At 46.9% G+C, this 24,406-nt stretch overlaps 1 protein-coding gene across 4 annotated transcripts; it reads left to right on the top strand.

Moving 5' to 3' along the window:
- The first annotated feature begins 301 nt into the window (after positions 1 to 301).
- Positions 302 to 22,943, top strand: ZNF786 (zinc finger protein 786). 4 transcript variants are annotated; one of them, XM_003270883.2, is made up of 4 exons: positions 340 to 461; positions 10,302 to 10,428; positions 17,732 to 17,884; positions 19,974 to 22,943. In XM_003270883.2, the coding sequence occupies exons 1-4, from the start codon at positions 444 to 446 to the stop codon at positions 22,019 to 22,021; spliced, it is 2,346 nt and encodes a 781-aa protein (XP_003270931.2). In that variant the 5' UTR covers positions 340 to 443; the 3' UTR covers positions 22,022 to 22,943. The 4 variants fall into 4 exon arrangements, with proteins under 4 accessions (XP_012367584.2, XP_003270931.2, XP_030682255.1 ...); XM_012512130.2 differs by lacking the exon at positions 10,302 to 10,428 and having other exon boundaries at positions 302 to 461; positions 19,974 to 22,472; XM_030826395.1 differs by lacking the exons at positions 340 to 461; positions 10,302 to 10,428 and adding an exon at positions 14,790 to 14,995 and having other exon boundaries at positions 19,974 to 22,472.
- The last annotated feature ends 1,463 nt before the right edge of the window (positions 22,944 to 24,406 follow it).

Here is a 24,406-nt window from a genome sequence, read left to right as displayed (position 1 = left end):
TCCGTGAAGCGCGTCTCCCTGTCCCTGTCCCTGATCTCTCCATGTCCTGCCCCTCCGTTTCCCCTCCGGTCAGCTCCTTGGCTTGTCTCTGACCGCCTCCCTCCCCAGATCCCGGGAATCTGACGGTCCCTCAAAGACCGGCGTGCTGCGGCCTGCTCTGAGGGCGCCCGGGCCCATCGGTCCCTCCTCTGAGGACCGACGCTCGGGCAGCTCCGCTTCTCCCGCCGGCAGGAGGCGCTGTAGGGCGGAGCGGCAGCCGCGGCCGGGCGCCGGGTCCCAGCATGCACCGCGCCCGGCTGGCGCTGCGTTTGGGGGCCACCCGGGCTGTGCGTGGGAGTCGGGTTGGGGCGGAGCGGAGGGGAGTCAGTGAGCGGCAGGGCCGGTTCCCGCGGAGCCGCCGGAGACGGTCGGCTTTGCCAGGGCCGGGCGGGACTGCGGGGACCATGGCGGAGCCGCCTCGGGTAAGCGGGCTGGCCTGTTTGGACGCCCGGTTTCGGGGTCGTGGTGGGTCCTCAGGTTCCGGGCTCGCCCGTGTCCTGGGGTCCCCGTGAGTGCCCGCGGTGCACGGGTAGGACGGAGTCTGCAGGCCGCTTCCGCTGGGGGTGTGGATTCCGGGCCCTGCGGTGAGCCGGTGGCCTCCGCTCCCGCGGCTTGTCCGTAGCCAAACCCCTGGACAAAGCCGAGCGTGGACCGAGGCCGACCTAGGAGCGGGGCGGAGCCTGGGCGAGGATGCCAGGCGGGTGGGGAGCGGACGGCGGAAAGGATAGAAAGGTAGAGGTGGATGTTACAGGTCAACCAGTTTTACATCATAGTCACCGGAATCAGAACAACTGTTCCAAAAAATTTAAGATTCCGAATGGTTGAAATGGTGTTTGGCGGGGGCTTCAATGTCAGAATTTATTTTCTAGCGTGATTTGTGTTGAGTGTAAGATGATACGTTGGGAGAAGTAGAAGAGGATACAAAAAATTAAGTTAGTGGTTTCTTAAAATCGAGGTTTAGAGGGTATTTTTATCTTGTAAACTTTAATGTTGAGGATTTTTGCTGATTATTAAATGAATTAGGCCGGGCGCGGTGGCTCACGTCTGTAATCCCAGCACTTTGGGAGGCCGAGGCGGGTGGATCACCTGAGGTCAGGAGTTTGAGACCAGCCTGGCCAACATGGTGAAACCCCAAGTCTACCAAAAATACAAAAAATTAGCCAGGCATGATGGCGGGCGCCTGTAATCCCAGCTACTTGGGAGGCTCAGGCAGGAGAGTTGTTTGAACCCGGGAGACGGAGGTTGCAGTGAGCCGAGACTGCGCCATTGCACTCCAGCCTGGGCAACAAGAGCGAAACTCCGTCTCCAAAAATATGTACATACCTATATATATGGGGAAAGGATATAAACAGCCAAATCACAGACCTGAAAATAACTTATTAATGAGTAAAATAATGGATTTTAAAACTTGTGACATTGAGTCCAGGCGCGGTGGTTTACGCCTGTAATCCCAGCACTTTGAGAGGCCGAGGTGGGCAGATCACCTGAGGTCAGGAGTTCAAGACCAGCCTGGCCAACATGGCGAAAAACCGTTTCTACTAAAAAATACGAAAATTAGCTGAGTGTGGTGGCGGGCGCCTGTAATCCCAGCTCCTCGGGAGGCTGAGGTAGGGAGAATTGCTTGAACTCGGGAGGTGGAGGTTGCAGTGAACTGAGATGGCGCCACTGCACTCCAGCCTGGGCGACAGAGCGAGACTCTATCTCAAAAACGAACTTGTGACATTCAGACGGTGGAACACTATACAAAATTAAAATAAATTAGCTACATATATAATCAACAGGGCCGGGCGTGGTGGCTCACGCCTCTGATCCCAGCACTTTGGGAGGCCAAGGCGGGCGGATCACGAGATCAGGAGATCGAGACCATCCTGGCTAACACGGTGAAACCCTGTCTCTACTAAAAATACAAAAACAAAAATTAGCCGGGCGTGTTGGCGGGAGCCTGTAGTCCCAGCTACTCCGGAGGCTGAGGTGGGAGAATGGCGTGAACCTGGGAAGGGGAGCTTGCAGCGAGCCGAGATGGCGCCACTGCACTCCAGCCTGGGTGACAGAGCAAGACTGTCTCAAAAAAAAAAAAAAAAAAAAACTCAACAGGGCCAGATCCCAAAATGTTGAGGGAAGAATACAAGTATAATAAAGTATTTATGTATAAAAGACACAAAGTAATACTGAATACAGATACATATATGTATTAAAATGAACTGGAAAGTTCCCACATTAGTTATAATGTTTGCCTTTACAAAGGAAGGAGAATGTGACAATATCAGAACATGATTGAAGAGAGGAACCACAAGAACTTGAGTTTCACCTGTCACATTCTATTTCATTAAAAGGAACTCTGAAGAAAAATGTTAAACTTGTTCAGTCAGTGGTGAATACTAGGATGCTTATAGTTTTCTCTCTAACTTTCTGGATCTTTAAACTTCTAAAAATTAAAAAAAGTTTTAAAAGTAAGGAATTTTAATCAGAGAAGAGGAGAGAATGAGTACCTTTAACACAGAAGTATAAACATACGTTCAGTTCTGTAATAATACAGCATATGCATTTCTAAAAATCATAGTGCTATGCAAAATTGTGCAATAAAAACCACAGAGCTTATTGGGAGAAATGTTACATATACAATACTCAAACTTTCATCAGTAATGTGTTGAAAGGACCTAAAAGCAGTTTTATGCACTTTAGTGATTAATAAATTATCCTTCATTGCCTTAAAAACTGCCTGAAATAAGCCTGGGCAGGCCGGGCGCGGTGGCTCACACCTGTAATCCCAGCACTTTGGGAGGCCAAGGCAGGCAGATCACCTGAGGTCAAGAATTCAAGACCAGCCTGGCCAACATGGTGAAATCTCATCTCTACTAAAAATAAAAAAATTAGCTGGATGTGGTGGCGGGCACCTGTAATCCCAGCTACTCAAGAGGCTGAGGCAGGAGAATCACTTGAACCTCAGAGGCGGAGGTTGCAGTGAGCTGAGATTGCATCAATGCATTCCAGCCTGGGTGACAGAGCCAGACTTGGTCTCAAAAGAAAGAAAAACAAGCAAACAAAAAGCCTGGGCAACATGGTGAGACCCCTCTCTACAGAAAATGAGCCAGGCGTGGTGGCATATCCCTGTGGTCCCAGCTACTCGGGAGGCTAAGGCAAGAGAATCACTTCAGCCCAGGACATCAAAGCTATGGTAAGCTGTGCTGGCACCACTGCACTCTGGCCTGGGCAACAGATGAGACCCCGTTTCAAAAAAAAAAAAAAAACCTAAAAGAACGACCTGAAATGTGCTTGTAGAAGTGGGCAGAGCAAGGGTTGCAGTTTGTGAGCTGTTGTGAATTGGTGAAAGGAAGGTTATCTGAAATGAGATGGAAAGTTGTGACCCTGGAGGTGAATAGGTAGGGCTCATAACACAGGGTAATCTGATGTTTGAAGTGTGTTGCATGTGTGCATTTTGTGTATGTCTATGCAGCCCAGTTCTGTTTGTTCACATAGTACAAAGTTTCTCACCCTTGCCACTACTAACATCCTGTGCTGGATAATTTTCTGTTTTGCAGGCTGTCCTGCGCATCGTAGGATGTTTATCACTATTCTTGGCTGCTGCGCACTAGATGCCAGTAGGCCACCCCGCTTCCCCACATTATAACAATAAAAAATGTTGCCAGGGGACAAAATTGTTCTGATTGAGAACCACTAATCTAGTGTTTCTTATAGACAGAATTGCACATAAGCAAATGCAAAATTTTGTAATATATTGTCTCCTAATCAATCATGTTGGAACAAATTCACGTTTCAAAACAAGCATTATAGCAGAAATGACTATATTTCCTTAAGCTTAAAATAATGAATTTCTGATTTAAGTGTTGCTATATCTGCAGTTTGGATATTTGTCCCTAAACCTCATGTCAAAATTGGATTTGCGGCTGGGCACAGTGGCTCACGCCTGTATTCCCAGCACTTTGGGAGGCTGAGGCAGGTGGATCACCTGAGGTCAGGAGTTTGAGACCAGCCTGACCAACAAGGTGAAACCCTGTCTCTACTAAAAATACAAAAATTAGCCCAGCAGGGTGTCAGGCGCCTGTAGTTCCAGCTACTTGGGAGGCCAAGACAGAATTGCTTGAACCTGGGAGGTGGAGGTTGCAGTGAGCCGAGATCGTGCCACTGCACTTCAGCCTGGGCGATGGAGCAAGACTCTATCTCAAAAAAAAAAAAAAGATCTGCAATGTTGGAAGTGGGCTCTAATGGGAAGTGTTTAGGTCATGGGGGGTGGATCCCTCATGAATGCCTTGGTGCTGTCCTCTATTAGTTCCTGAGGGAGCTGGTTAAAAAGAGCCTGACATCCCCTCTTCTGTCTTGCTTCTTCTTGCCATGTGATCTGTGCACATGCCAGCTCACCTTTTGTGTGTGTGTCTCACTCTGTCGCCCACGCTGGAGTGCAATGGTGTGATCTTGGCTCACTGCAACCTCTGCCTCCTGGGTTCAAGCGATTCTCCTGCCTCAGCCTCCCAAGTAGCCAAGATTACAGGCCCCTGCCACCACGCCCGGCTAATTTTTGTATTTTTAGTAGAGACAGGGTTTAGCCATATTGGCAAAGCTGGTATTGAACTTCTGACCTCAGGTGATCTGCCCACCTTGGCCTCCCAAAGTGCTGGGATTACAGGTGTAAGCCACCGTGCCCAGCCCCTTTCACCTTCCACCATGAACAAAAGCCATCTGAGGCCTTCGCCAGAAGCAGATGCTGGTGATGTGCTTCTTATACAGCCTGCAGAACTGTGAACCAAATAAATCTCTTTTCTTTAAAAATTACCCCACCTTGGTGTTCCTTTACAGCAATACTAAACAGACTAAGACAAATTTAAAGGAGTCATTAGAGTTTTTAAAACTCAACTCTAAATTTCATAATGAATATAACAAAAAGATGGGAAGTCCTAGCCAGAGCAGTCTGGCAAGAGAACGAAATAAAAGTCATCCAAATAGAAATAGAGGAAGTCAAACTATCCCTGTTTGCAGACTGTATGATTCTATATGTAGAAAACCCCATAGTGTGCCCAAACACTCCTTAATCTGATAAACAACTTCAGCAAAGTCTGAGAATACAAAAACCAGTGTACAAAAATCAGTAGCATTCCTATAAACCAACAACATCCAAGCTAAAAGCCAAAGCAAGAACACAGTCCCATTCACATCTAGTCAAAAATGCCGAGGAATACAGCTAACCAAGGAGGTGAAAGGTCTTTACAACAAGAATTATAAACACTACTCAAAGAAATCAGAGATAACACAAAGGGAAAAACATTTAATGCTCATGGATAGGAAGAATCAATATTGTTAAAATGGCCATACTGCCCAAAGCAGTTTCCAGATTCATTGCTATTCCTATCAAACTACCAATGACAATGAGAAGAAAACTATATTGCCGGGAGTGGTGGCTCACGCCTGTAATCCCAACACTTCGGGAGGCCGAGGCAGGCAGATCATGAAGTCAGGAGTTCGAGACCAGCCTGGCCAATATGGTGAAACCCCGGACTCAAGCAGTTCTCCCACCTCAGCCTCTCAGGTAGCTAGGACTACAGGCATGTGCCACCATGCCCTGCTAATTTTTGTGGGTTTTGTTACTGTTTTGGTAGAGATGGGTTTAGCTATGTGGCCCAGAGTGTTCTCAAACTCCTGGGCTCCCAAATTACTGGGATTACAGGTATGAGCCAGTGTCTGGCTGAAAAAACTATTTCAAAATTCATATGTAACCAAAAAAGAGCCCAAATAGCCAAGGCAGTCCTAGGCAAAGTGAGCAAAGCTGGAGACATCACACTACCTGACTTCAAACTATACAAGGCCACAGTAACCAAAACAGCATGGTAAGAAAACAGACATACAGACCAATGGAACAGAATAGAGAGCCCAGAAATAACGCCACACACCTACAATCATCTGATCTACAAAGTCAACAAAAACAAGCAGTGGGAAAAAGACTCCCTATTTAATAAATGGTTCTGGGATAACTGGCTAGCCATATGCAAAAGACTGACACTGCACCCCTTCCTTACACCATATACAAAAATCAACTCAACATGGATTAAAGACTTAAATGTAAGACCTAAAACTATAAAAACCCTGGAAGCTAACCTAGGAAGTAGCATTCTGGACATAGGCCCTGGCAAAGATTTCATGATGAAGACTCCGAAAGCAACTGCAACAAAAACAAAAATTGACACATGGGACTTAATTAAACTAAAGAGCTTCTATGCAGCAAAAGAAGCTATCAGCAGAGTAAACAAACACGCTACAGAATGGGATATTCTCAAACTATGCAACTGACAAAGGTCTAATATCCAGAATCTGTGGGGAACTTAAATTTACAAGCAAAAAACAACTGCATTAAAAAATGGGTAAAGGACATGAACAGACACTTCTCAAAAGAAGATATACACATGGCCAACAAGCTTATGAAAAGATGCTCAGCATCACTAATCATTTGAGAAATGCAAATCAAAACCATATCAGTCAGAATGGCTATTAAAAAGTTAAAAAAAAAACAAGGTTACAGAGAAAAGAGAACACATAAACACTGCTGGTGGGAATGTAAATTAGTTCAGCCATTGTAGAAAGCAGTTTGGTGATTTCTCAAAGAACGCAAAGCAGAATTACCTTTCTTCTTTTTTTTTTTTTTTGGTGATGGAGTTTTGCTCTGTCGTCCAGGCTGATGCCATCTTGGCTCACAGGAAACTCTGCCTCCCAAGTTCAAGCAATTCTCCTGCTTTAGCCTCCTGAGTAGCTGGGATTACAAGCGCATGCCACCACGCCCAGCTAATTTTTTGTATTTTTAGTAGAGACGGGGTTTCTCCATGTTGGCCAGGCTGGTCTAGAACTCCTGACCTCAGGTGATCTGCCCACCTCGGCCTCCCAAAGTGCTGGTGTTACAGGCGTGAGCCACCATGCCCAGCCAGAATTACCATTTGACCCTGCAATCCCATTATTGAATATATACCCACAGGAATATAAATTGTTCTGCGTAAAGACACGTTTGCATATGTTCATTGCAGCACTATTCACCATAGCAAAGATGTGGAATCAACCTAAATGCCCATCAATGGCAGACTGGATAAAGAAAATGTACATATGCACCATGGAATACTATGCAGCCATAAAGAAAATCATATCCTTTGCAGAAAGATGGATGGAGCTGGAGGCCATTATCTTAAGTGAGATAACACAGGAGTAGAAAACAAAGTGCCGTTCTCACTTATAAGGACGAGCTAAACACTGAGTATATACGGATACAAAGCGGGGAATAGCAGACACTGGGGCCTACTTGAAGGTGGAGGTTGGGAGGAGAATGAGGACCGAAAAATTACTTATCAGGTACTATGCTTATTACCTGGGTGATGAAACAGTCTGCACACCAAACCCCCACAACACGCAATTTACCTGTATAGCAAACCTGCACATGTACGCCTGAAACTAAAATTTAAAATAAATAAATAAATAAAAATAAACTTTGGCCGGGCGCGGTGGTTCACGCCTGTAATCCTAGCACTGGGAGGCCGAGGTGGGCGGATCACCTGAGGTCAGAAGTTCGAGACCAGCCTGGCTAACGTGGCAAAACCCTGTATCTACTAAAGATACAAAAATCAGCTGGGGATGGTGGCCAGCACCTATAATCCCAGCTACTTGGGAGGCTGAGGCAGGAGAGCCGCTTGAACCCCAGTGGGCAGAGGTTGCAGTGAGCTGAGATCGTGCCACTTTACTCCAGCCTGGGCAAAACAGCAAAACTTCGTCTCAAAAAAAAAAAAAAAAAATTTAAAGATGACTAGGCTGGCTGGGCGCAGTGGCTCTCGCCTGTAATCCCAGCACTTTGGGAGGCCCAGCCAGGCAGATTGCCTGAGGTAGGAGTTCGAGACCAGCCTGGCCAACATGGTGAAACCCCGTCTCTACTAAAAACACAAAAAAATTTAGCCCAGTGTGGTGGCGTGTGCCTGTAATCCCAGCTACTCGGGAGGCTGAGGCAGGGGAATCACTTGAACCAGGGTGGTGGAGGTTGCAGTGAGCCGAGATCACGCCACTGCACTCCAGCCTGGGCAACAGAGTGAGACTCCATCTCAAAATAAATAAATAAAAATAGAAGATGAATAGGCTGAGTACGGTGGCTCATGCCTGAGTCTCAGCACTTTGGGAGGCCAAGGTGGGTGGATAACTTGATGTCAGGAGTTGGAGACCAGCCTGACCAACATGGTGAAACCCCATCTCTACTAAAAATGCCAAAAAAATTAGCCAGGTGTGGTGGTGCACACATGTAGTCCCAGCTACTCAGGAGGCTGAGGCAGGAGAATTGCTTGAATCTGGGAAGTGGAGGATACAGTGAGCTAAGATCATGCCACTGCACTCCAGCCTGGCAACAGAGCGAGATGGCGTATCAAAAAAAAAAAAAAAATTTAAGTTGGAACAAGATAAACTTTAATACCCATAGAAAATAAGGACATATGGCAGTAACAATGGCAGTTCAATAAAAGGTGGGATGTATGCTTATGTAATTAGAGTGTTTTAAATTAACAAATATATAATTTACATACTCCTGGTTGTGAGCCTCAGGAAGTATCCATTTATCCAAGTCAACCATAATAAACACAAGTATTAAACAATACTAAACATTTGCATACATTGCATTTTTCCTAATGCAGTTTTTAGAAAAGCAATAAAATTCAAAACCAATTGCTGGTAACTCTTAGTCTTCTGCTTCTGGGGAGGCCTCAGAAGACTTACAATCATACGGTCTTCTCATGGCTAGAGCAAGAGGGAGACAGTGAAGGGACAAGTGCTACACACTTTTAAACAACCAGATCTTGTGAAAACTCGCTATCATGAGAACAAGGGGGAAGTCCGCCCCCATGATTCAGTCGCCTCCCACCAGGCCCCTCCTCCAACCCTGGGGATTACAATTTAACAGGAGATTTGGGTGGGGACACAGAGTCAAACCATGTCAAGTGTATGCCTAGGCATTTTATTGTTTTTTCCAGCCATTGTAAAAACTACTGAGTTCTTGATTTCTCAGCTTGGTCGCTGTTGGTATATAGCAGTGCTACTGATTTATATACATTAATTTTGTTACCTGAGACTTTGCTGAATTCATTTGTCAAATCCAGGAGTCTTTTGGATTGGAATCTCTAGGATTTTCTAGGCGGAGGATCATATCATTGGCAAACAGAGATAGTTTTCCAATTTGGATGCCCTTTATTTCTTTCTCTTGCCTGATTGCTGTGGCAAGGACTTCCAGCCTTACAAATTAATGTAAATTAAAATACTGAAATACAACTTGCCACCCCACGTTGGCAAAAAATAAGGTTTGAGAACATCTTGTGCTGGCAAAGGTATAAAGAAACAAGAAGTCTCATGTTAATAGCAAGGGTAAATGTGCTGGATTCTTTTTGGAAGGCAATCTGATGTTATTTATTAAAACTGAAGATGTGTATTCTCTTTGATTTAGTAGTTCTCCTTTTATACTTTATCCTGAAGAAGTAAAAGCACTAATACATAGAAAGCACATGAGAACACTAATTTTTTTTTTTTTTTTTTTTTTTTGAGACCGAGTCTCGCTCTGTCGCCCAGGCTGGAGTGCAGTGGTGCGATCTCTGCTCACTGCAACCTCTGCCTCTCAGGTTCAAGCAATTCTCCTGCCTCAGCCTTTCCAGTAGCTGGAATTACAGGTGCACGCCACCACACCCGGCTAATTTTTGTATTTTTAGTAGAGGCGGGGTTTCACCATGTTGGTCAGGCTGATCTCAAATTCCTGACCTCATGATCTGCCCACCTCAGCCTCCCAAAGTGCTGGGATTACAGGCATGACCCACCGCGCCTGGCTGAATACTGTAATTTATAAGGGAAACAAACTATATGTCCCATCAGTGGGGTATATCTACTCATGGAATATAGTGTGACTTTACCAAAAAAATGTGTTTGCCTCAATATATATTATTAACCTGGAAAGAGGTCTGTGACATATTAAGTGAATGAAGTTACAAAGTGACTTGTTCCCATTTTGTAAAGAAAAAAATTCCATACTCTACATATGTATATATACTTTGAACAAGCATAATGAAACGTGGAGCGGGGGGTGTAGTGGTTAACAGCAGAACGATGTAATTGGAGTAGAAGGAGTAGTTCTCCAGGAAGAAGCTGCTGAACAACCAAAAACATTTGTCCACTGCAGAAGTCTTAAATTAACAAGAAGGAGCTGGAGTCATTTTGAAGCAACCATGAATGTATATGTCTTATGTCTACAATTGCAGCTACCTCTGACTTTTGAGGATGTTGCCATTTATTTCTCCGAGCAAGAATGGCAGGATCTAGAGGCATGGCAGAAGGAGCTTTACAAGCATGTGATGAGAAGCAATTATGAGACTCTCATCTCTCTAGGTAAGACCTGTTCACCTTTGTGGGTAGGTCATGGAACTGGATCCTGTAAGGGTCACAGTCAACGTGATGCTCCTGTTTCTCAGGTAGCAAGATTTCTCAGAAATTAACTCAGAAGGGTATTTTTACCCTGCAATCTATTGTTAATACTTTTGTCAACATTGTTAATCTTTACTCAAGGGTAGACATTGTTGCATGAGAATATTTGAACAATGTAATGTGGTCCGGGTGACTAAATATTATTTATGAGGGGCCTTTAGTCATGACTTACTATCAGGATGCCATGTTTGTCCACATAGGAGCACACCTAGTGCACATTCATGAAGTGCTCTGTATATCTTTAACCTAGGATATCCCTACCTCACAACTTTTACAGTGGGGTCTAAATACTACAGAAAAGCTATTTTGGAAGGGTGTACAATGAAGTGTTTGTTTTTTTGAGACGCAGTCTCACTCTGTCGCCTGGGCTGGAGTCTTGGCTGACTGTAACCTCTGCCTTCCGGGTTCAAGCAGTTCTCCTGCCTCAGCCTCCCGAGTAACTGGGACTACAGGTGTGTGCTGCCACGCCTGGCTAATTTTTGTATTTTTAGTAGAGACATGGTTTCACCATGTTGGCTGGGATGGTCTTAATCTCCTGACCTCGTGATCCACCCGCCTTGGCCCCCCAAAGTGCTGGGATTACAGACGTGAGCCACCGCGCCTGGCCTGAAGTGTTTTAAGAGTAGCTGTCTCTGCCGGGCGCGGTGGCTCAAGCCTGTAATCCCAGGACTTTGGGAGTCCAAGGCGGGTGGATCACGAGGTCAAGAGATCAAGACCATCCTGGCCAACATGGTTAAACCCTGTCTCTACTAAAAATACAAAAATTAGCTGGGCGTGGTAGCGGGCGCCTGTAGTCCCAGCCACTCAGGAGGCTGAGGCAGGAGAATCACTTGAACCTGGGAGGCGGGGGTTGCAGTGAGCCGAGATCGCGCCACTGCACTCCAGCCTGGCAACAGAGTGAGACTCCATCCCAAAAAGGAAAAAAAAAAAAGAGTAGCTGTCTGGCCTGGGTATGGTACTGGATGTCCTTTTTGCTTATTTGGTTTTTATATTTCATTTATCAAATATCATTTTTAAAAAATCAGTCTGTTCAGAGAAGCATCAAGTGAAAGATAAAAATCTCCTGTTTCATTCTTTTTTTTTTTTTTTTTTTTGAGACGGAGTTTCGCTCTGTCCCCCAGGCTGGAGTGCAGCAGCGCGATCTTAGCTCACTGCAAGCTCCGCCTCCCGGGTTCACATCATTCTCCTGCCTCAGCCTCCTGAGTAGCTGGGACTACAGGCGCCCACCACTGCACCCGGCTAATTTTTTTGTATTTTTAGTAGAGACAGGGTTTCACCGTGTTAGCCAGGATGGTCTCGATCTCCTGACCTCGTGATCCGCCCTCCTCAGCCTCCCAAAGTGCTGGGATTACAGGCGTGAGCCATCACGCCCAGCCCCTGTTTCATCCTTATCTCCACATTCAGTTAACCACGTGAGGGCAACCACTTTTAACCATTTTTGTTTTAGTTTTTAAAGTGGCTTCCTCCAATCTAAATATGCTTACAGTAACTTGATTTATCAAGTTTAGACAGCATTAATTAATTACTATGAAAAATAAGGCATTAGTTCACTTATACAATCCCTCTTCTATCTTCTCCCCAGTTTTTGATAGTTTTTGTGCCTCTGTTGGTCAGCTTTATAATTTAAAATAATATGTTTAAGATTCTAGATTGTATTCCATCATTTTCATCTCTTGACTCATTCAGTATATAAAGATAATTAGTTCTCTAGTACTTCCCTTCATCTCTTCTGCCAGTTGACAACAGCCATACCACTTCCTTTATATTGCGAAGTTTCTAATATTTATATTCTGTTCTGTTACCGTAGTTTTTTTTTTTTTTTTTTTTTTTTTTTTTTTTTTTTTTTTTTGAGACGGAGTTTCACTCTTGTTGCCCAGGCTGGAGTGCAATGGCACCATGTCAGCTCACCACAGCCTCCGCCTCCTGGGTTCAAGCTATTCTCCTGCCTCAGCCTCCTGAGTAGCTGAGATTACAGGCATGCGCCACCACACCCGGCTAATTTTATACTTTTAGTAGAGACGGGGTTTCTCCATGTTGGTCAGGCTGGTCTTGAACTCCCAACCTCAGGTGATTCACCCACCTCGGTCTCCCAAAGTGCTGGGATTACAGGCGTGAGCCACTGTGCCTGGTCTACCATAGTTAACTTTTGCAGGCTTTATGTATGGATTGTTTCTAAAACATATAACTGAAAACATTACATTATTTTCATTGTTACTGAAGAATCAGTTACAGTAAATGAATCTATAGAGGCAAAAATATAATTCTATGCCATTAACCCTGTGCCAGCCTAGTAAGAATGTTCCAAGCATCAAGATCAAATGGATTCTCTTTTTTTCATTCTTATCAGTTGTTCAAAATTATGCTACATTTTGGGCGGGTGTGGTGGCTCATGCCTGTAATCCCAGCACTTTTGGAGGCTGAGGTGGGTGGATCACTTGAGGTCAGGAGTTTTTTTGTTGTTGTTGTTGAAAATATATGCTTTCATTTTTCCGTGATTACAAACACAACTGAATATCAAATGCACAAAGTAAGAATTATACGGGGAAAAAAATCAGATACATTCATATATAACCTTTTCAAGGCTATTTCCATCCAGAATAACCTTGGTTTGCCAGGGCCAATAGAAAGAAGTCACAAAATCGCCTTTAGTCAAATTTGTGTGTTTGCTTTCTTCTATAATTCCAGTACCTCCACCATCAACGACTTGAGATAGCTGCCAAGGTGTTATATAATCAGTGCCCGTGTCTTCATTCATTCCACAACGAAGGCTGTCACTTCACACTTGGAAGGTTGCACAACGGCCAGGCAGACGCGCTCCTCACTTCCCAGACGGGGTGGCGGCAGGGCAGAGGCGCTCCTCACTTCCCAGATGGGGTGGCGGCCGGGCAGAGGCGCTCCTCACTTCCCAGACGGGGCGGCCGGGCAGAGACGCTCCTCACGTCCCAGACGGGGCGGCCGGGCAGAGACGCTCCTCACTTCCCAGACGGGGTAGTGGCAGGGCAGAGGCGCTCCTCACATCCCAGACGATGGGCGGCCGGGCAGAGACGCTCCTCACTTCCTAGACGGGGTGGCGGCCAGGCAGAGGCTGTAATCTCAGCACTTTGGGAAGCTAAGGCAGGCGGCTGGGAGGTGGAGGTTGTAGCGAGCCGAGATCACGCCACTGCACTCCAGCCTGGGCAACATTGAGCACTGAGTGAGCGAGACTCCGTCTGTAATCCCAGCACTTCGGGAGGCCGAGGCGGGCAGATCACTTGAGGTCAAGAGTTGGACACCAGCCTGGCCAACACAGCGAAACCCCATCTCCACCAAAAACACAAAAACCAGCCAGGCGTGGTGGTGTGCGCCTGCAGTCCCAGGTATTAGGCAGGCCGAGGCAGGAGAATCACGGGAGCCCCAGGCAGGGAGGCTGCAGTGAGCCGAGATCATGCCGCCGCGCTCCAGCCTGGGCAACAGAGGGAGACTGTCTCAAAAAAGGAAAGAAAAGGAAGGAAGGAAGGGAGGGAGGAAGGGAGGGAGGTCAGGAGTTTGACACCAGCCTGGCCGACATGGTGAAACCCCATCTCTACTAAAAATACAAAAAATAGCTGGGCGTGGTTGTGCATGCCTGTAATCCCAGCTACTTGGGAGGCTGAGGGAGGAGAATCGCTTGAACCCAGGAAGCGAAGCCTACAATGAGCCGAGATCACACCATTGCACTCCAGCCTGGGCGACAGTGAGACTTCATCTCAAAAAAAAAAAAAAAGACAAAATTATGCTACATTTTAATTTGTTTCATTGTTGGGCCACGACTGTTTCTCATGCTTTCATCATATCGTTGTGATTATCCATCATCATCATCATGTTCATCATGTTTCCCAGGCTGGTCTTGAATTCCTGAGGTCAAGTGATCCACCTGCCTTGGCCTCCCCAAGTTCTGGGATTACAGTCGTGAGCCACTGTGGCTGGCTAGGAGAACACCCATCTTCTTTTATTTATTCATTTATTTTTGAGAAGGAGTCTCGCTCTGTCGCCCAGGCTGGAGTGCAGTGGCACAATCTCAGCTCACTGCAAGCTCCGCCTCCCAGGTTCATGCCATTCTCCTGCCTCAGCCTCCCCAGTAGCTGAGACTACAGGCGCCTGCCACCATGCCCGGCTAATTTTTTTGTATTTTTAGTAGAGATGGGGTTTCACCATGTTTGCCAGGATGGTCTCGATCTCCTGACCTTGTGATCCGCCCGCCTTGGCCTCCCAAAGTGCTGGGATTACAGGCGTGAGCCACTGCGCCCGGCCACCCATCTTCTTAATCTAATAGTCAGTTACATGGATCTTTCTGCCTTCTGTCAATTCTGTCCCCAAATGAATCTATAGATTCAAAGCAAGTCCAGTCAGAATCCCAATAGAGCTTTCTGTGGAATTTGATAAGCTGATCCTAAAGAACATGGGAGAACCAAGACGAGAATAATGAAGACAGTCTTATGGAACAAGATGGAAGGTGATTGATTGTTTTATCAGATAGCAAGACTTATTATGTGGTACTATGTTAGAGATAGTAAAACATCTGATAGCATCGTGTGTTGTCAAGATGTGAAGCAAAGTGAACATTCCTACTCTATTGTCAATCAGCATAGCCACTTTGGAGAGCAATTTGGTAACATACAGTAAAGTTGAAGACATGCTTATCCTATGATACAGCAATTCACTTCAAGAACTGTCAATGCTTATGTGTGTATTCATAGAGGCATGCCAGGGAGCAGAAGAAAACGACAGACTGTGATATATTCATATAATCAAAGACTATCAAACAAATGAAGCCAAGTGTTCCAAAATGGAGAAATTTTAAAAATATAATTTGAGGAGAGAAGAGCAAGTTGCAGTACAATGTGGTATGGTCTATGTAAAGTTTTTTTTTTTTTTCCAAGATGGAGTCTTGCTCTGTTTCCCAGGCTGGAGTGCAGTGGTGCGATCTCGGCTCACCGCCAACTTCCACCTCCCAGGTTCAAGCAAGTCTCCTGCCTCAGCCTCCCGAGTAGCTGGGACTATAGGCACACACCACCACGCCCAGCTAACTTTTGTATTAGATGAGCTTTCACCGTATTGCCCAGGCTGGTCTCGAACTCCTGACCTCGTGATCCTCCCACCTCGGCCTCCCAAAGTGCTGGGATTAGAGGCGTGAGCCACTGTGCCTAGCCTGGTCTGTGTAAAGTTTAAAACCAGCAATATAGGCCAGGCACAGTGGCTCACGCCTGTAATCCCAGCACTTTGGGAGGCCAAGGCAGCCGGATCACCTGAGGTCGGGAGTTCGAGACCAGCCTGACCAACATGGAGAAACCCTACTAAAAATACAAAAATTAGCCAGGTGTGGTGGCGCATGCCTGTAATCCCAGCTACTCGGGAGACTGAGGCAGGAGAATCGCTTGAACCCGGGAGGCGGAGGCTGCGGTGAGCTGAGATCGCGCCATTGTACTCCAGCCTGGGCAACAAGAGTGAAACTTTGTCAAAAAAAACAAAACAAAAACCCAGCAACATTTTCTTTATACATATATATTTTAAAATAAGAACATGCATAGGAATAATATACACCAGATTCAGGGTAGTGCTTACCTCTGGAGAGGGATATACAGGGTCTTAAACTGTGTAATGTCTCATATCTTTAAGAAACCTGAAGTAGACTGGGCATGGTGGCTCATCCCTACAATCCCAGCACTTTCAGAGGCTGAGGTAGGAGGATATCTTGGGCCTAGGAGTTTGAGACAAGCCTGGACGAACTAGGGAGACCCTGTCTCTACAAAAAACTTAAAAATTAGCTGAGCATGGTGGCTCCCGCCTGTAGTCCCAGCTGTCAGGAGGCTGAGGTGGGAGGATTACTTGAGCCCAGGAGGTTGATGCTGCAATGAGCTGTGATTGCACCACTGCACTTCAGCCTGGGAGACACAGCAAGACCCTATCAAAAACAAAAAAATAAAAAACCTGAAGTGTGTCAGCACGGTAGGATTTGACAAAGTTAGATGGCATCCAGGTTTTTGTATATTTTTCTCCTTCTCTGTGTGCCAGAAGTATTTTTTTTTTTTTTTTGAAGTCTCTTCACCACTGTCGTGCCACGCCCCCCCCCCCCCCCCCCCCCCCCCCCCCCCCCCCCCCCCCCCCCCCCCCCCCCCCCCCCCCCCCCTCCTCCCCCCCCCCAGAAGTATTTCTAATAAGTTAAACCACTGGCCAGGTGCAGTGGCTCATGCCTGTAATTGCAGCACTTTGAGATGCCAGGGTGGGGTAGGACTGCTTGAGTCCAGGAGTTTGAGGGTAGCCTGGGCAACATAGTGAGACCCCATTTCAAAAACTAATAAAAAAAATTAGCCAGTGTGGTAGCTCTTGCCTGTAGTCCCAGCTACTCAGGAGGCTGAGGTGGGCAGATCACTGGAGCCCAGGAGGTTGAGGCTGCAGTAAGCTGTGATCATGCCACTGCACTCCAGCCTGAGAGACACAGTGAGACCCTATCTAAAACAATAATAATAATAACTTAAAGCATTATTTTAAAAACTCCTTTTTGACCACATTTTTGCCATAACCAACTTGCTTTAAAATTGGACCCTATGATTTGGCTGTTATTAAATCACTGTTAAGAATATTGAAGGCTGGGCGCAGTGGCTTACGCCTGTAATCTCAGCACTTTGGGAGGCCGAGGCAGACAGACTGCTTGAGCACACGAATTTGAAACCAGCCTGGGCAACACGGTGAAACCCGTCTCCACTGAAAATGCGAAAATTAGCTTGGCCTGGTGGTGTGTGCCTGTAGTCCCAGGCTGAGGTTGAAGAATTACCTGAGCCCAGGAAGCCGAGGCTACAGTGAGCCATGATTGCACCACTGCACTCCAGCCTTGGCAACTGGAGTGAGACCCCATCTCAAAAAATAAATACCTAAATAAATACATTAAAATATATATATATATATATATATATGGCATTAGCCATTTTGTTTTTGGACAAAATACCGCATTGCTAAATGTGTGAGGACCATGACAAAATTAAAACAACATACCTGATCTAACATGTCCAGACAGACTAGGAGGCATTGTTAGGATGTGTAGGCAGTTTTTTCATCTTTGTGTAAACCTTTTTTTTTTTTTTTGACATGTTGTTCTCATACTTTGTCCCAGGAGTGAATGTTGAGAAATTTAGACACTTAGTGTGCTTTAAATTCAGGAAGCCAAACTACCCTGTCTGACTTCTCTGTGCAGATGATGGACTTCCAAAACCAGAACTAATATCCTGGATTGAACACGGGGGAGAGCCCTTCAGGAAATGGAGAGAATCACAGAAATCAGGAAACATAATTTGCTCCTCTGTTGATATGCATTTTGATCCAGGTTTTGAGGAACAGCTGTTTTGGGGTGAGTATTAAGAAATCTAGGGCCCCGACCTTGAGACATTGTGTTCAGATTTGTTTCTCTTCTCTGATCTTGTCATCGTGTTTGGGCGAGCTGAGTTTTGATGACTCTTATCTTCTAGATAAAGGCAGTAAAGCATAATGGTTAGGAATGTGGGTTCTAGAGTCTATGTCTGGATCTTGCTTTTTCTTGGTGACCTTGGGCAAGTTATTGAACCTTTCGGTATTTCAATGCCTGAACTATAAAATGAAAGTACCCATGTTAACAGGATTGAATTGGTTAATATATATAGTGTTAGGCCAGGCATGGTGGCTCCGGCCTGTAATCCCAGCACTTTGGGTAGCCCAGGCGGGCAGATCACTTGAGGTCAGAAGTTCCAGACCAGCCTGGCCAACATGGTGAAACCCTTACTCTACTAAAAATACAAAAAAATTAGCCGGGCATGGTGGCAGGTGCCTGTAATCCCAGCTACTCAGGAGGCTGAGGCAGAAGAATTGCTTGAACCTGGAAGGCAGAGTTTGCAGTGAGTGAGCTGAGATTATGCAACTGCACTCCAGCCTGGGCGACAGAGCAAGTCTCAGTCTCAAAAAAAAAAAAAAAAAAAAAAAAAAAAAAAAATATATATATATATATATACACACACATACATACATACACACATATATATGTGTATATACATATGTATATAAATGTACACATAAATATATAAATATATGTGTATATATGTATACATATATGTGGGTATATATATTGAGAGACAGTTTATATAGTAAGAACTCAGCAGAAACTGGTTATCCAGATTTTTTTTTTTTTTTTTAAGACACAGGATCTTGCTCTGTCACCCAGGCTGGAGCACAGTGGCATGACCATAGCTCACTGCAGTCTTGAACTCCTGGCTTCAAGCAGTCCTGGCCTCAAGCAGTCCTCCCACCTCAGCCTCCCAAAGTGCTGGGATTATAAGTGTGAGTCACCATGCCTGGCCCATGGTTATCCAGATCTTCGTGACTAACGTGGCTTCCTTCCTAACTAGAGACTGTTGTCTACTTGAATACTTCAACCTGAGCTCTTCCCTTTCATTTCTTGTCATGATGAGAGAGTCTAAGATTTTTGGATTCTTAAAGTACAGAATGAAATGAATACTTCAACCTGGGCTCTTCCCTTTCATTTCTTGTCATGATGAGAGAGTCTAAGATTTTTGGATTCTTAAAGTACAGAATGAAATGAATACTTCAACCTGATCAACCTGAGCTCTTCTCTTTCATTTCTTGTCATGATGAGAGAGTCTGAGATTTTTGGATTCTTAAAGTACAGAATGAAAAAGTAAAACAGGAGCATCATTTCAAGAAATCTTGTCAAATACTTTTAGTTTTTAGGTGCTTATTTCGAAAGTGAAGGTTTTTCCCCACAAATTACTTAACTTTCTACCATCTATTAATTATTTCAAGAAACCTTCTTGAAACATTGGCAGAAATGGGGGCAGGGAGGGAGGAACAGGCCCAAGCCTTGCTGCCAGGTCTTAGAGACAGGATGGCTCAAAGATCACGTATAACTGTGGTATTAGTCAGGGCTCCAGCTCGGGACTCCAGGTGTGTCTGTGCATCAGAATGGGATACACTGGCTTTCCTGAAGTCATGAGAGCAGTCAACACTTACAGAGTACATGCACTATGCCAGGCACCATGCTAAGCACCTCATGCACATTAGCTCATTTAATTCTCACAGTAATCTTATGTACTTTTGTTTGCACGTTTTTACAGAAGGAGCTGAAGCCAAAAGAGATTAGCTTGACAAAGGTTACATAGTGGACAGATAGGATTCAAAACTAGGCAGACTGATTCCAGAGCTTACACTCTATATTTGCAACCTATATTTTCCTTTTTTCAGTATTATCCAAAGATACGTCTGTTCAGTTTAGTTTCAGCAGACTCACCAAACTCACGGCCATGAGACAGACCACACTGCATGGTTGGGTAGCTCAGTGGAAGCTGGGTTCCCAGGCCACCAAAAGGCACTCTTGTGGGTCACCTGACTGTGAGAATCACTAGTAGTGCTGCAGACAGGAATACCAACTGAATTTTTGTTTTCAATTGCAGGAAGCCAGCAGGCTGTGAATTCAGGAAAAACTAAAAGCCATTTCCAATTAGATCCTGAGAGCCAGTGTTCCTTTGGATCCTTTGTTTCCTTCAGGCCTGACCAAGGCATCACCCTCGGGAGCCCACAGAGACACGACGCCAGGGCTCCTCTGCCACTAGCCCGTGGCCCCAGTGAATCTACCCTAAAAGAAGGAATCCCAGGTCCCAGAAATCTGGATCTTCCTGGTTTGCGGGACGTCCCCACCTGGGAGAGCACCCAGCACCCTTGTCCTGTCTGCGGGGAAAGCTGTTGGGAGAACCACTTAGTAATGCACCAGATAGGCAACTCAAAGGACCGGACACGTAGGGCCTGGGAGAAATTCAACAAGAGGGCAGAGACGCAGATGTCGTGGAGCAGCCCTCGGGTACAGAGGCACTTCCGGTGTGGCGTGTGCGGTAAGAGCTTCCGCCGGAAGCTGTGTCTGCTGCGCCATCTGGCGGCCCACACGGGGAGGGGCCGGTTCAAGAGCGCTGACGGTGAAATGCGCTTCCGACACGAGCTGGCCCATCCCAGCCACCGCCTCCCGCAGCAGGGGGAGAAGCCTGCCCAGTGCACCCCATGCGGCAAGCGCTGCCTCCCGGTGGACAGCACGCAGGCTCGCCGGTGCCAGCACAGCAGGGAGGGGCCGGCCTCTTGGAGAGAAGGCCGTGGGGCCTCCAGCAGTGTGCACTCGGGACAGAAGCCAGGCTCGCGCCTGCCCCAGGAGGGGAGCGGCCACCAGGAAGGGGACACGGAGGCGCTGCAGCACGGCGCAGAGGGGCCCTGCTCCTGCTCGGAGTGTGGCGAGCGCTCCCCTATGAGCGCCAGGCTCGCCAGCCACTGCAGGGCGCATACTGGAGAAAAGCCCTTCCAGTGTCCGCTTTGCACCAAGCGCTTCCGCCTGCGCCGCCTGCTGCAGGTCCACCAGCATGCGCACGGTGGGGAGAGACCGTTCTCCTGCAGGAAGTGTGGCAAGGGCTTCGCCAAGCAGTGTAAACTCACGGAGCACATTCGAGTCCACAGCGGAGAGAAGCCTTTCTGGTGTGCCAAGTGTGGCAGGAACTTCCGTCAGAGGGGACAGCTGCTGCGGCACCAGCGGCTGCACACGGACGAGAAGCCCTTTCAGTGCCCAGAGTGTGGGCTGAGCTTCCGCCTGGAGAGCATGCTGAGAGCCCACCGGCTCCGGCACGGTGGGGAGAGGCCGTTCTCCTGTAGCGAGTGTGGCAGAGGCTTCACCCACCAGTGCAAGCTCCGTGAGCACCTGAGAGTGCACAGCGGGGAGAGGCCCTTCCAGTGCCTGAAGTGCGACAAGCGCTTCCGCCTGAAGGGCATCCTGAAGGCCCACCAGCACACGCACAGCAAGGAGAGGCCGTTCTCGTGCGGGGAGTGTGGCAAGGGCTTCACCAGACAGTCCAAGCTCACGGAGCACTTGCGCGTGCACAGCGGGGAGAGGCCCTTCCAGTGCCCGGAGTGCAACAGGAGCTTCCGCCTGAAGGGGCAGCTGCTCAGCCACCAGCGCCTGCACACGGGAGAGAGGCCCTTCCAGTGTCCCGAGTGCGACAAGCGCTATCGCGTGAAGGCCGACATGAAGGCCCACCAGCTGCTGCACAGCGGGGAGATGCCTTTCTCCTGTGAGTGCGGCAAGGGCTTTGTGAAACACTCCAAGCTCGTCGAACACATCAGGACGCACACGGGAGAGAAGCCTTTTCAGTGTCCCAAGTGTGACAAGAGTTTCCGCCTGAAGGCGCAGCTGCTCAGCCATCAGGGCCTGCACACAGGGGAGAGGCCTTTCCACTGCCCTGAGTGTGACAAGAACTTCCGGGAAAGGGGACACATGCTGAGGCACCAGCGCATCCACAGGCCCGAGAGGCCCTTCGCCTGTGGCGACTGTGGAAAGGGCTTCATTTATAAGTCTAAGCTTGCAGAGCACATCAGAGTACACACAAAATCCTGTCCTGCTCCAAATGAACTGGACATTAAGAAAAGACTCAGCCAACTGTTTGCAATGATAGAGGCCGATTGGAGTTGAGGCAGAGTGGGACATCCAAAGCGTTGAGCAGGATTGGTATTGCCCAGGAATCCACAGCAACGGTAGCCAGACCCGCTGGTAGACGGGTTTTAGGAGCAGGTGTCCTTCTTTGAGCAAGAGTGTCATACAAGTTAGGAATATGAGGAACCACAAAGGATTTTCTCTTTGGAAACATCACCAATTATATTTCTTTTTTTTTTTCCAAGATGGAGTCTTGCTCTGTCACCCAGGCTGGAGTGCAGTGGCGTGATCTCGGCTATATTGGAAAAGATGGCATTATAAAACAAGGACATAATTTTATGAAAAAGGAAGCATCTACAAACGAAAACAATTTCTACGAGGTTATATGTGATTGTTAAAATTTTTAAGAAAAAGTGCACACAGAAATCCAAATAGGATGTGATTACCTTTGTGCATTTATATAAAAATATATATGTGTAATTACAAGGAAGTTCTGACATTTTAAAAAGTAATTGTTACAATAGTAAATTTAGGCCAGGCACAGTGGTTCATGCCTGTAATCCCAGCACTTTGGCAGGCCGTGGCAGGAGGATCGTGAGCCAAGGAGTTTGAGACCAGCTTGGGCAACATGGCAAAACCCTGTCTCTACTAAAAATACAAAAATTAGCTAGGCATGGTGGTACACACCTGTAGTCCCAGCTACTCCGGAAACCTAGGTGGGAGGATCGCCTGAGCCCAAGGAGGTCGAGGCTGCAGTGAGCAATGATGGTGCCACTGCACTCCAGTATGGATGACATAGCATGACACTGTCTCAAAAAAAAAAAAAAATTTAGGCCAGGGGTGGTGGCTCACGCCTATAAGCCCAGCACTTTGGGAGGCGAGGTGGGCAGATCACAAGGTCAGGAGATCGAGACCATCCTGGCTAACATGGTGAAACCCTGTCTGTACTAAAAATACAAAAAAAAAAAAAAAAAAATTAGCTGGGCATGGTGGTGGGCGCCTGTAGTCCCAGCTACTCGGGAGGCTGAGGCAGGAGAATGGTGTGAACCCAGGAGGCGGAGCTTGCAGTGAGCCAAGATCGAGCCACTGCACTCCAGCCTGGGCAACAGAGCGAGACTCCATCTCAAAAAAAAAAACAAAAAACAAATTTAGTATCTTCCAAAGGAAGCTTGGCAAGTCTTTTTAATTCTCTTTAGAATTTATAGAATATAGCCTGATGTGGTGGCTCACACCTATAATCCCATTACTTTGGGAGGTCAAGGCAGGAGGATCACTTGAGGTCAGGAGTTTGAGACCAGTCTGGCCAACATGGTAAAACACCATCTCTACCAGAAAGTACAAAAATTAGCCGGGCATGGTGGCATGCACCTGTAGTCTCAGCTACTCTGGAGGCTGAGGCAGGAGAATCACTTGAACCCCAGAGGTGGAGGTTGCATTGAGCTGAGATTGCACCACTGCACTCCAACTTGGGAGACAGAGCAAGACTCCATCTCAAAAAAATTATAGAATATATAATTAATATATAAAGATATAGAATAATATATACTTATAAATTCCTTTTTTTTTTTTTGAGACAGAGTCTCACTCTGTCGCCCAGGCTGGAGTGCAGTGGCATGATCTCGGCTCACCGCAAGCTCCACCTCCCAGGTTCATGCCATTCTCCTGCCTCAGGCTCCCAAGTAGCTGGGATCACAGGTCCCCGCCACCATGCCACCGCACCCGGCTAATTTTTTGTAGTTTTAGTAGAGACGGGGTTTCACTGTGTTAGCCAGGATGGTCTCGATCTCTTGACCTCATGATCCGCCCGCCTCAGCCTCTTGAAGTGCTGGGATTACAGGCATGAGCCACCGTGCCGGCCTTTTTTTTTTTTTTTTTTTTTTTTTAGAGATGGTCTCTGTCACCCAGCCTGGAGTACAGTGCCATGATCATAGCTTGCTGCAGCCTCCACCTCCCAAGCTCAAGTGATCCTTCTGTCTCAACCTCCTGAGTAGCTGGGACTACAGGCGCACGCCATCACGTGCCACCACGCCTATTTTTGTATTTCTAGTAGAGACAAAAAATACAAAATGTTGGCCAGGCTGGTCTTGAACTAACCTCAGGTGATCTACCCACCTTGGCCTCCCAAAGTGCTGGGATTACAGGTGTGAGCCACTGTGCCCGGCCAATACTTCGCCATTTGTCTCTTAACACGGGTGCCCAAGAAGCTGCTGCTTAGGGGGGGCTGCATTCAGTTAACACTTACTGTTAACAGGTGTGGACCATCAGGAGATTGTCTCTCCCTGGCTGCCGAATTCTCATTCTTAGAGAGGCAATTTGTTAATTCCCGAACCATCACCTGACATTTCTAGTGGGTTGGGGGAGAGCCCTCTGCTGCCCTGTTCATGCCTAACTCCCTGTAACAATCTGGTTATTGTAAGTTTTCCT

This window comes from Nomascus leucogenys, chromosome 13 (assembly GCF_006542625.1).
Source record: "Nomascus leucogenys isolate Asia chromosome 13, Asia_NLE_v1, whole genome shotgun sequence".
Classification (NCBI taxonomy): domain Eukaryota; kingdom Metazoa; phylum Chordata; class Mammalia; order Primates; family Hylobatidae; genus Nomascus; species Nomascus leucogenys.
The sequence above is the reverse complement of the archived record's forward strand: the minus strand, read 5'-3'. Positions and strand labels throughout refer to the sequence as shown.